General features: G+C 39.6%; 1 protein-coding gene across 23 annotated transcripts in view; it reads left to right on the forward strand.

Annotated features, from left to right (window-relative positions):
- PRRC2C (proline rich coiled-coil 2C) overlaps positions 1–12,321 on the forward strand; it is a 108,945-nt gene that overhangs the window by 70,506 nt on the left and 26,118 nt on the right. For 22 of the 23 annotated variants that reach the window (XM_063627270.1, XM_063627274.1, XM_063627276.1 and 19 more), the window contains 4 exons: positions 2,239–3,136; positions 6,020–6,105; positions 11,207–11,395; positions 11,566–11,817. In XM_063627270.1, the coding sequence (XP_063483340.1) occupies positions 2,239–3,136; positions 6,020–6,105; positions 11,207–11,395; positions 11,566–11,817 (1,425 nt within the window). The remainder of the gene's footprint in view (positions 1–2,238; positions 3,137–6,019; positions 6,106–11,206; positions 11,396–11,565; positions 11,818–12,321) is intronic. The other variant, XM_063627272.1, reaches the window with a different exon arrangement.

A 12,321-nucleotide genomic window follows, 5' to 3' on the forward strand; every position in this document is an offset into this window, starting at 1 on the left:
GTTTTCTAACTTGGTTCCATTCTGCCTGTCACTTTCAGGTACACCAATCAAACGTAGATTTGGTCTTTTTACATAGTCCCATATTTCTTGGAGGCTTTGTTTGTTTCTTTTTACTCTTTTTTCTCTAAACTTCTCTTTTCATTTCATTTATTTGATCTTCAATCACTGATACCCTTTCTGCCACTTGATCAAATCGGCTACTGAAGCTTTGGCATGTGTCACGTAGCTCTCGTGCTATGGTTGTCAGCTCCATCAGATCATTTAAGGTCTTCTCTACACTGTTTATTCTAGTTAGCCATTCGTCTAATCTTTTTTCAAGGTTTTTAGCTTCCTTGCAATGGGTTCGAACATCCTCCTTTAGCTCAGAGAAGTTTGTTATTACCAACCTTCTGAAGCCTGCTTCTGTCAACTTGCCAAAGTCATTGTCTGTCCAGCTTTGTTCCGTTGCTGGCGAGGAGCTGTGATCCTTTGGAGGAGAAGAGGCGCTCTGGTTTTTAAAATTTTCAGCTTTTCTGCTCTGGTTTCTCCCCAGCTTTGTGGTTTTATCTACCTTTGGTCTTTGATGATGGTGATCTACAGATGGGGTTTTGGTGTGGATGTCCTTTTTGTCGATGGTGATGCTATTCTTTTCTGTTTGTTAGTTTTCCTTCTAACAGCCAGGTCCCTCAGCTACAGGTCTGTTGGAATTTGCTGGAGGTCTACTGCAGACCTGTTTGCCTGAGTATCACCAGCAGAGGCAGCAGAACAGCAAATATTGCAGAACAGCAAATATTGCTGCCTGATCATTCCTCTGGAAGCTTCATCTCAGAGGGGCATCTGTCTGTCTGAGGTGTCAGTCGGCCCCTACTGGGAGATGTCTCCCAGTTAGGCTACACGGGGCCAGGAACCCACTTGAGGAGACAGTCCATCTGTTCTCAGAGCTCAAACACCATGCTGGGAGAACCACTGCCCTCTTCAGAGTGGTCAGACAGGGACTTTTAAGTTTGCAGAAATTTCTCCTGCCTTTTGTTCAGCTATGCCCTGCCCCTGGAGGTGGAGTCTACAGAGGCAGGCAGGCCTCATTGAAGTGCGGTGGGCTACCCCTAGTTCAAGCTTCCCGGTTGCTTTGTTTACCTACTCAAGCCTCAGCAATGGCGGACGCCACTCCCACAGCCAGGCTGCCACCTCACAGTTCAATCTCAGACTGCTGCACTAGCAATGAGCAAGGCTCTATGGGTGTGGGACCCGCCGAGCCAGGCGTGAGATATAATCTCCTGGTGTGCCATTTGCTAAGACCATTGGAAAAGTGCAGTATTAGGGCAGGAGTCCCGATTTTCCAGGTACAGTCTGTCATGACACCCTTGGCTAGGAAAGGGAAATCCCCCCACCCCTTGTGCTTCCCGCGTGAGACAGCACCCCACCCTGCTTCTGCTCACTCTCCGTGGGCTGCACCCGCTGTCCAACCAGTCCCAGTGAGATGAACCAGGTACCTCATTTGGAAATGCAGAAATCACCCATCTTCTTCATCGATCATACTGGGAGCTGCAGACTGGAGCTGTTCCTATTCTGCCGTCTTGGAATGGCAACCGCTACTTCCTCAAGACCATCTTTACTTTAACATTATATGCTAGGGACACCTTATTTGCCCCAAGGCAAAGTTGAGTTGATTTTAAATTATCTTGGAAAGATAATGAACACAAATGTCACGAACCAGTAGATTTTGGATTCCTGGCCTATAAAAGTATCTATTGTAATTTATATTAGTTCATTTAAATACACAGAATGAATCAAGATAAATTATTCGTTTAATTGCCTATAACCTTTGGAACCAAATTTTCAGAAGTCATTTATTTAGAAAGGTAAAATAGTTGTGCATCTACCCTATATCATAACATACCAGCCACACTGCCCAAATTAATGTCTGTGGCAAATATATGAGTTAAAACTGTAAGTCTCATTTTGTTAGCTCAGGTAGGTTTTGCTGCCAAATGAATTTACTGCAAAATTTCTTAGTTCTTGAATTTCAGAATTGTGTACCTGTATGTCAAGAATGTACAATACCTATTTGTCTTTTGTCTCAATATTATTTTGGCTTCTCATCATTCAAAATCTTATTAGCAACCCTGACATTTTGTAGTTTGAGTACCTATTTTGAAAAGTAAAGGAGCCAGGTTAGTGGGAGTTAGTTAAAAGTTGCATTTATGAACTGTTGCTTTCAGCTGCGTTATTGACAAAAATGGTTCCTGTTAATTTTTTAAGGTCTGGAACAAAAAGAATGCAAATGAAAAAGGAAGAAGCCAGACTTCTAAGCTTCCTCCAAGATTTGCCAAAAAACAGGCTACAGGGATCCAGCAAGCACAGTCTTCAGCCTCAGTTCCACCTCTAGCTTCGGCTCCACTTCCACCTTCAACCTCAGCTTCAGTTCCAGCCTCAACCTCAGCTCCACTTCCAGCAACCTTAACTCCAGTTCCGGCCCCAACCCCAGCTCCAGTTCCGGCCTCAACTTTAGCTCCAGTTCTGGCCTCAACCTCAGGTCCAGTTCCAGCCTCACCTTTAGCTCCAGTTTCGGCCTTAGCCTCAGTCTCAGCTTCAGTTCCAGCCTCTACTTCAGCTGCAGCTATAACCTCTTCTTCAGCTCCAGCCTCAGCCCCAGCTCCAACCCCCATCCTTGCCTCAGTTTCAACCCCAGCTTCTGTCCCCATTCTTGCCTCAGCCTCAATTCCCATTCTTGCTTCAGCCCTAGCACCAGCTTCAGCTCCAACGCCGGCCCCAGCAGCCTCTTCCCCAGCTGCCCCAGTCATCGCAGCACCTACTATCCCAGCCTCAGCCCCAACTGCCTCAGTCCCACTTGCCCCTGCCTCAGCTTCAGCCCCAGCCCCCACCCCAGTCTCAGCCCCAAATCCTGCCCCGCCTGCCCCAGCCCAGACTCAGGCACAGACCCACAAACCAGTCCAGAATCCACTACAGACTACATCTCAGTCTTCAAAACAGCCACCACCATCAATTAGGCTGCCTTCAGCTCAGACATCTAATGGCACAGATTATGTAGCCTCAGGAAAATCCATCCAGACCCCACAGTCACATGGCACTCTGACAGCTGAATTATGGGATAACAAGGTGGCCCCACCAGCTGTGCTGAATGATATCTCTAAGAAATGTAAGTTGCAAAAGAGAAGTGAGGGGTGGGGAATGGCATGGGAATACTGAGGTTTCTTTTCAATTTTATTTATATACTCATTAAGTGTTTTCTAGCCATCTCATTTTTTATTGTAGGAAAAAGTAATAGTAATCCTCAACTTTCTTAAAATTTTTGTTTTAAGCATGTTTAACAGGCATATTTTATGGAAATAATTTTTGTGTTGATGAGAAAATAATAGGCAATGTTTGGGAGGGACTTGTACATGCATACCTCATTTGATTGCACTTTGTAGACACTGCATTTTTAAAAATTAAAAGTTCATGGTAACTGTGTCAAGCAAGTCTTCTGGTGTCATTTTTCCAACAGCATGTGCTCATTTCATGTTCTGTGTCACATTTTGGTCATTCTTGCAATATGTCAAATTTTCATCGTTTGTCTGTTATGGTGGTCAGTTATCTTTGATATTGTAATTGTTTTGGGGTACCATGAACACCCAAATAAGATGGTGAACTTAATTGATAAATGTTTTGTGTGTTCTGACCACTCCATTGACCAGCCGTTCCCTGATCTCTACCTGTCCTGGACCTCCCTATTCTTTAAGAACACAACAATACTGAAATTAGGCCGATTAATAACTCTCTGGTGGCCTCTAAGTGTTCAAGTGGATGGAAGAGTCACGTACATCTCACTTTAAATCAAAAGCTGGAAATGACTAAGCTTAGTGAAGAAGGCATGGTAAAAGCCAAGATAGGTCAAAAGTTAAGTGCTACTTCAGTAATCAACACTAATGATAAGAAAGTAAAACAGTCTTATTGCTGATACAAAGTTTTAGTGGTCTGGATAGCAGGTCAATCCAGACACAACATTCCCTTAACCAAAAGCCTAATCCAAAGCAAGGCCTCTATCTCTATTCAATTCTGTGATGCCTGAGAGAGGTGAGGAAGCTGCCAAAGAAAAGTTTGAACCTAGCAGAGGTTGGTTCAGGAAGTTTAAGGAAAGCAGCCACCTCTATCACATGAAAGTGCAAGGTAAAGCAGCAAGTTATCCAGAAGATCCAAAACTGAGATAATGGATGAAGGTGGCTACATTAAATAATAAATTTTTAACATAGACGAAACAGCCTTCTATTGGAAGGAGATGCCATCTAGGCCTTTCATGGCTAGAGAGGAGAAGTCAATGCCTGACTTAAAAGGACAGGCTGACTTTCTTGTTAGGGGCTAATATATCTGATGACTTAAAGCTGAAGCCCCTGCTCGTTTACCATGTTTGAAATCCTAGAGCCCTTAAAAATTATGCTACTCTGCCTGTACTCTAGAAAATCTACTCTGCCTGTACTCTAGAAATGGAACAACAAAGCCTAGATGACATCACATCTGTTTACAAAATGGCATGCCAATTTTTTTTTTTCTTTTTTGAGACAGAGTTTCACTCTTGTCACCTAGGCTGGAGTATAGTGGCTCAGTCTCAGCTCACTGCAACCTCCGCCTCCCAGATTCAAGCTTCAAGCAATTCCCCTGCCTCAGTCTCCTGAGTACCTGAGACTACAGGCACACGTCACCATGCCTGGCTAATTTTATATTTTTCATAGAGACGGGGTTTTGCCATGTTGGCCAGGCTGGTCTCGAACCCCTGACTTCAGGTGATCCACCTGCCTCGGCCTCCCTAAGTGCTGGGATTACAGGTGTGAACCACCATGTCTGGCCCATACCTATTATTTTTAAGCCCACTGTTGAGACCTACTGCTCAGGGGGGAAAATGCTCAAAAGCTTTTCTTCAAAATATAAGCTTATTGACAGGGCACCTAGTCACCCTAGAGTTGTGATGAAGATGTACAGGAAGATTTATGTTGTTTTCATGCCTTCCAACATGACATCCATTCTGCAGCCCATGGATCAAGGAGTATTTTGACTTTCAAGTCTTGTTATTTAAGAAATACGTTTTCTAAGGCTACAGCCTCCATAGACAGTGATTCTTCTAATGGATCTGGCCAAAGAAATTTGAAAACCATGTGGAAAGGATTTACCATTCTAGACTCCTTTAAGAACATTAGTGATTCATGGGAGGATGTCAGATTATCAACATTAATAGGAGTTTGGAAGAAGTTGATTGTAACCCTCATGGATGAGTTGGAGGAATTCAAGACATCAGTGGAGGAAATAACTGACACAAAGAAAGTTGTTTCTTGTGATGGAATCTCCTGATGAAGATGCTGTGAACATTGTTGAAATGACAGCAAGGGATCTAGAATATTACATGAACTTAGTTGATTAAACAATGGGTTTTGAGACTATTGACTCCAGTTTTGAAAGAAGTTCTACTGTATGGGTAAACAGTATCACATGCTACAGAGAATTCATGAAAGGAATAGTCAGTTGATGTTACAAACTTCATTGTTGTCTTATTTTAAGTAACTGCCACAGCCATGCTAGCTTTCAGCAAACACCATCCTAGTTAGCAGCCATCAACATCTCCACTGGCAAGATTCCACCAGCAAAAAAATTACGATTCAAAGGCTAAGATGATGATTAGCTTCCATTTTAGCGGTAGTTTTTTTTTAAATTAAAAAGTATGTATCTTTTTTAAGACATGATGCTATTACATATTAGACTGTAGTATAATGTAAACATAACTTTTGATATGCACTTGGAAACCAGAAAATTAGTGTGACTTGCTTTATTGCAATACTTGCTTTATTGCAGTGGTCTGGAACTGAACCCACAATGTTTCTGAAGTATGCCTGTATGTTGATACATAATAATCTTTGTAAGTCTGATTTGAAAAGTGATTGTTTTATTGCCTGGCTAGTAATAGCTAGACAATAGGAGATTAAGGAAAGGGTTAAATGGGTTAGAGATTATTAGACTCTATATCTTAATCATGTTTCTTATGGCTTCTTTCCAGTAGGTCCCATTAGTCCACCACAGCCACCTTCAGTCAGTGCATGGAATAAGCCCTTAACATCGTTTGGATCAGCTACTTCATCAGAGGTAAGAATAGGCTTTTAACAGCATTGGTGTGCTGGGTTTTCCCTAATACTTCAGTGTGGCCGGATGTGGTGGCTTACACCTGTAATCTTAGCATGGTGGGAGGATTGCTTGAGTCCAGGAGTTCGAGACCAGCCTGGGTAACATAGACCCGCCTGGGCAATGTAGGAAGACCTTGTCTGTACATACAAAACAAAAAATAGCCAGTTGTGGTGGCATGTGCTTGTAGTCACAGCTACTCTGGAGCTGAAGTTGGACTGTCACTTGAGCCTGGGAGGTCAAGGCTACAGTAAAGTCATAACTGTGCCACTGTACTCCAGCCTAGGTGACAGAGCAAGACCCCACCTGGAAAGCAAAACAATACTTACAGCATGCCTCAGAATTAACCTGGAGGGCAATTAAAACAGACTGCTGAGCCCCATGTCCATAGTTCATGACTTATTAGGTCTGGGTTAAGGTTTGAATAAATTCTAACAATTTCCCAAGTGATACTCTTGCTGCTACATCTTTACATTTATAAGGTGTGTCTCACTTTTAGACATTAAACACTTGTTTTCAATTTAGTCTCAAGAAAGATCTTAATGATGCAGAAAATAAAAGTGCGGTTATTGTTTTGTGGACTTTTTTCCCATGTTTCTATCTTGAAGACTTAAGTAGTATAAGTATTTAGAAACTGTTTATAGCAGATTGTTATTCTAACATAATTTCTCAAATGTGATACTGGTAAATGACTGTTGGGGGTCAGTGATTCTTCATTCATTCATTGAACGAACATTTACTAAGCACTCACAGTATTCTAGGTAGTGTTCTAACCTGTGGGCTTACAAAACTGGGACTAAAAACAGTCAAAAAGCCCTACCATCATGGGACTTCCATTGCCCTGTGAGGAGAAACCACTAATAAAAAAACATAATCGTGATCAGCACTGTGGAGAAAAACGAAGCAGGGAAGGTACATAAGGAATTTTCCAAGGTTCACGAAGACAGTTTAATATAGGGTGACCACGAAAGCCTACTTAGATAATGCTTGAGTTAAAGACTTGAAGGATATAAGAGAGTAGCTATTCAAATGCCTGAGGAAAAGAGATTCCAGATTCAGATAATAGCAAATATGAATGCCATGAGACAGGAGCACACTTGGTTTGTTTGAGGAAGTTCAGGGAAGTCCATGTGGCTGGAGTGAAGTAAGAGATGGAATGAGAATAGATGAAGTTGGTGGTCACACCTGAGTAGCAGGTGGATCCTGTAGGGCCTATGGAAGAGGTAGGAAGACACTGGAGGGTTCTGAGCGAGGAGCAACAGGATCTGACTTTTAAAATTATTCTGGGTGGTCTGTGGAAAATAATCCATAGGTGGCAAGAATAGAAGTTAGGATGTTACAATAATCTAATGATGATAGCTTAAAACCTGGGAAGTGGCGTGAAAGGTCATGAGAAATAGTTGGTTTCTGAGTATTTTGAAGATTGAGCTGACAAGATTTACTAAAGTGTTAAATGGGGTATGAGAAGGGACAGAGGAGTCAAAGTTAGCTCCAAAGTTTTTGGGTTGAACAGTAGGAAATACGAGAATTTTCAGTAACTGAGATTGGACAGTTTTTGACATGTTAGATTTAAGATGCTTATTATACCTCTGAGTGGAAATGTAGTTGGATATGAGTCTGTAGTCCAGAAGAGTTCATCTAGTTTGAAGATAATGAATTTGAAGTCATTAGCATATAGATGATGTTTAAAGTGATGGAATTGTGTAAGGTTACTAAGGGAGGATGAGAGTAGTTAGGAAAGAGAATCAAAAATTTAAGTCTTGGGGCTTTCTGACTCCAGGAAATGTAGGAATTAGAGAAGCTAAGTGATTAGAGAAGTATCCTAAAAGTCAAGTGAAAGATAAGTTCAAAGAAGGGATAGATTAAGGGTGTCAGATGGCTGCTGGTAGGTCAAGTAATACAGGTGTTCAATTGATAGAGTTATATGATGGTCACTGATGACTTTGATAAGAACATTATTGGTGGAGTAATAGGGATGAAAGCCTGGATGAAAGAGTGAGTTTCAGAGAAAATGAAAGGAAAGATGAGTACCATTTTCTCTCTATATCTGTGGAGATTGGTTCTCACCACAATAGAAACCAAAACCCAGGGATGCTCAAGTCTCATATAAAATGAAGCAGTATTTGCATATAACCTATGCATAACCTCCCTGTGTACTTTAAATCATCTCTAGATTAATTATATACCTAATATAATGTAAATGCTATGTAAATTGTTGTTATACCATTTTAGGGAGTAATGACAAGAAGGAACCGTCTGTTCTTGTATAGTACTGACAACCATTTATAATTTTTTTCTGAATATTTTCCATCCATATTGGGTGGAATCTACAGATGTGGAACCCACAAATAAGGAGAGCCAACTGTATAAAGAACTTGAACGTCATTTTGCTATAAAGGAGTACAGAAAAAAATGGGGCAGTAAAGAAGATATAGTTGAGATTTTAATTTTTTATTTTAATTTTTGTATAGCCTATAGGTGCTAAAAGATTTTTTTTTCTTTAAGGAGTCTTCCTGCTACTTCTGTCTTCACTCCAGTTTTCTGACTTAGTAGGTCTAGAGTAGGCATCATCATCTGTTTTGATGTTACAGATTATTCAGAGAACTCTACAACTCAAGAGTCACTGCATTCAATATTTAAGAGTCTCAGTATAATAATTTTTCTTCTGCCTGTTGGTATTAGCATTATGATTAGTCATAGAGAGCATTTCAGGATTTTTCATGCTGGTGTGAAGGACAGAGTGGAAGTTTGTTTCCCAACTGCAAGATTTTTCTTGCAGGCATTCTACAAGTTTACAGTGATAAATGGGTGTTTAAACTTACCTTCAGTCAGTGGTGGAGCAAGATATTTTAGTGGTGTCTCATTTTTCTCTCATACTTTTTTCTTCATTATCTTTGTGTTTTTATGTTTTCTGTATGGAAGATGATTTTTTGTGAATGTCATACATTATTTTGGAGTTTTTCCTCATGATGAAACTTTGTATTAGCAAAGCTGACATTTCATAGGATGGAAAGAATTCCCTAATGGACTTTTTCTTAGATTATTCTAGTGAAACAGAGCTCTTAATGATTATTTTACTTAAAGTTATCAATGTTAGTTATACCAACTAGCCTTACAAAGACCTGATATTATAATATTGTCTAAGCTTTTATCATTCTTTGTATTATGTATATTTCATAAACACTTTCGTTTCAAAGGATATAACATTCTCTAACAGTCATTAACTTGACAGTTATTTTTCTACTCATTTAAATATGTGCAAGTTCTTAACATTTTTGTATATACAGTTAATAGCCTTCACAGTCTACTTACTGCATTATTTTCTTTTCTAATACTACTGTACACTTAACACTTAACTGACTGTAGAATTTCAACATTGACTAAAGCAAAGAAATTTTTATTCTAATGTACATCAGTATTTTCCAATACATTCATGCTTTGCTTAACAACAGAGATACTTCCTGAGAAATGGGTCATTGTGTGAACATCATAGAGTCTGCTTACACAAACCTAGATGGTATAGCCTATGGCTTCTAGGCTACAAACCTATACAGCTTATTACTATACTGAATACTGTAGGCAGTTGTAACACAGTGATAAGTATTTGTGTTTCTAAGCATAGAAAAGGTACAGTAAAAATACGATATTACAATTTTATGGAACCACCTTGTATATGTGGTCCATCATTGGCTAAACATCACCATTATATGGCACGTGACTGTATTTGAAGGTGACTATTTAGATATTAAAAATCTGAATTACATGCGTTGTTCATACATTATATCCTGGTAGATATAACATTAGCCTTATGTAGTAATTGACCATGCTGGGTTTAGGAATGCCAAAAATGACATGGAGTAGTGATTCAATTATTAAAACAAGCTTTAGTTGAATTTTGACCCTAGTTTTGCTTATGTTTGTCTTTTCATGAAAAGATTAGTTGTAACAAAGCCCTAGGTCACCTAACCTGCTTGTCTGTTTCTACAACTGTTCCCCATACCTGCTATGCTTCAGCCTCACTGACCTTTTTTTGTTCTTGATCTTTACCCTAGGTATGTGGTCTCCCTAAACTCTTTCCACTGATCTTGTCTTCTAGATTCAATGTCAGTGTGTCCTCTTCAGGGGCTTTCTCTGTCTACCAGTCTAGTAGCTGGTCTCTGAACCCTATTTTGCTTTTGCAGATTCCTTATCTGACTTTTTAGTTCTTTATTTGCTTCACCTGCTAGAATGCAAATTGTGCAATTAGACTGATTAGCACAAAGAAGATGCTCAACAAATTAGCTGGGTTTGTTTGTTTTTGAGACAGGTCTCGCTTTGTCACCCAGGCTGGAGTGCAGTGGCGCAACCTAGGCTCACTGCAACTTCCGTCTCCCAGGTTCAAGTGATTCTCCTGCATCGGCCTCCTGAGTAGCTGCAATTACAGGCACACGCCACCACGCCCTGCTAATTTTTGTATTTTTAGTAGAGACAGAGTTTCACCATGTTGGTCAGGCTGGTCTCAAACTCCTGACCTCATGATCCGCCCACCTAGGCCTCCCAGAGTGCTGGGATTACAGGCATGAGCCACCATGCCTGGCCCAAATTAACTGTTTAATTGGTGGATTGATTGCTTAGATGTTTGCTCTATGTTACCAATAACAAAGTTTTTATTATATTTCTTAAATTTCATTTTCAAAGCAGACTTCTGAGAAGCAGGTGACACTTACTACTGTCTTTTATTTCCAGTTTATTCATCTGTTTGTTGGTAGTGGTGTCTTTGTGTGTTGCTTTTACATTTGTTTTAAATGAGGAAACAACTTGAAGCTGTGCTTTGCCCATGATCACACTCATGAGAGCCAGGACTTTAAAAACTTAAGTCTTGTGCTAGTTTCATTTTATCAGTTATTTTCTAGTACAGATAAATAACAGTTAAGAGAAAATTCTCCTAAAATATAATTAATGTCAGTCTCAGTTAATATGTAGATTGCCTTAAACCTTCTATTGTACTTAAACTATATAGTGCTTCATAAATCAGTCACATCAGAACTATGCTTTGCAAGCAAGTTTTAAAATATTCTTTTACTAGGGAACGAAGAATGGTCAAGAAAGTGGACTCGAAATTGGAACTGACACAATTCAGTTTGGTGCTCCAGCTTCAAATGGAAATGAAAATGAAGTTGTTCCTGTGCTTTCGGAAAAATCTGCTGACAAAATACCTGAACCAAAAGAACAGCGGCAGAAGCAGCCACGAGCAGGACCTATCAAAGCCCAGAAGGTAAATATACTTTATAATCCAGATAAAATTTTATGAAGGCCACTGACATGAAGAGCAAATAATAGTTTTAAAAGTGAACTTAATTTTAATGAATATCTTTGATCATGATGCAATGATGAAAGATACTCATTTATCATAAACATAGTTTTATCATAAACATTTGACTTTAGCTTCCAGATTTGAGTCCAGTAGAAAACAAAGAACACAAACCTGGTCCCATTGGAAAGGAACGTTCATTAAAAAATAGAAAAGTAAAAGATGCCCAACAGGTGGAGCCAGAAGGACAAGAGAAACCAAGCCCAGCTACAGTCAGAAGCACAGATCCTGTCACGACAAAGGAAACTAAAGCAGTCTCAGAAATGTCTACTGAAATAGGGGCAATGATCTCAGTATCATCTGCAGAATATGTAACTAATGCAAAGGTAAGCCACATGTAGGGATTACCAGTTCAATAGATGCAAGCCATGTCTAAAAGGAACAGGAAGAAAAGCAACAGTCTGCTTTTTTTTTTTTTTTCCTGCTGAGGCATAAAACTCTATAGTTTATTTCTGCAAAGAAGATTTTGTTTCATGATTTATGTATGTAATCTAAGAAAGTTCTTTATAGCAAATTATATTTCTTTTTGAGGAAATTTACTCTAAATTCTGGACTATTTGAGTAGCTTAAAGTGAAAAACATCTATACAAAATCAGAATACTTTGAAAGATGGCTCTATATCACTTTTAATATAAATAGAATTACAGTAGAGCTTTATCTTGCCCACTGGTGACATTCTAAAGTCAGGAAATAAGGCAGACTTTTAGTAACTCCAGTATAGCCATTTTTTTTTCATAGTTGGAACAGATTACTGTTTCTTTGGTTGAACACTAGAGGCTGTTGACTCACATTTAGGGGCCACATTGAATGAAACGTGTATCTAAAAATAC

Source organism: Symphalangus syndactylus, chromosome 12, assembly GCF_028878055.3.
Source record: "Symphalangus syndactylus isolate Jambi chromosome 12, NHGRI_mSymSyn1-v2.1_pri, whole genome shotgun sequence".
Taxonomy (NCBI): Eukaryota; Metazoa; Chordata; class Mammalia; order Primates; family Hylobatidae; genus Symphalangus; species Symphalangus syndactylus.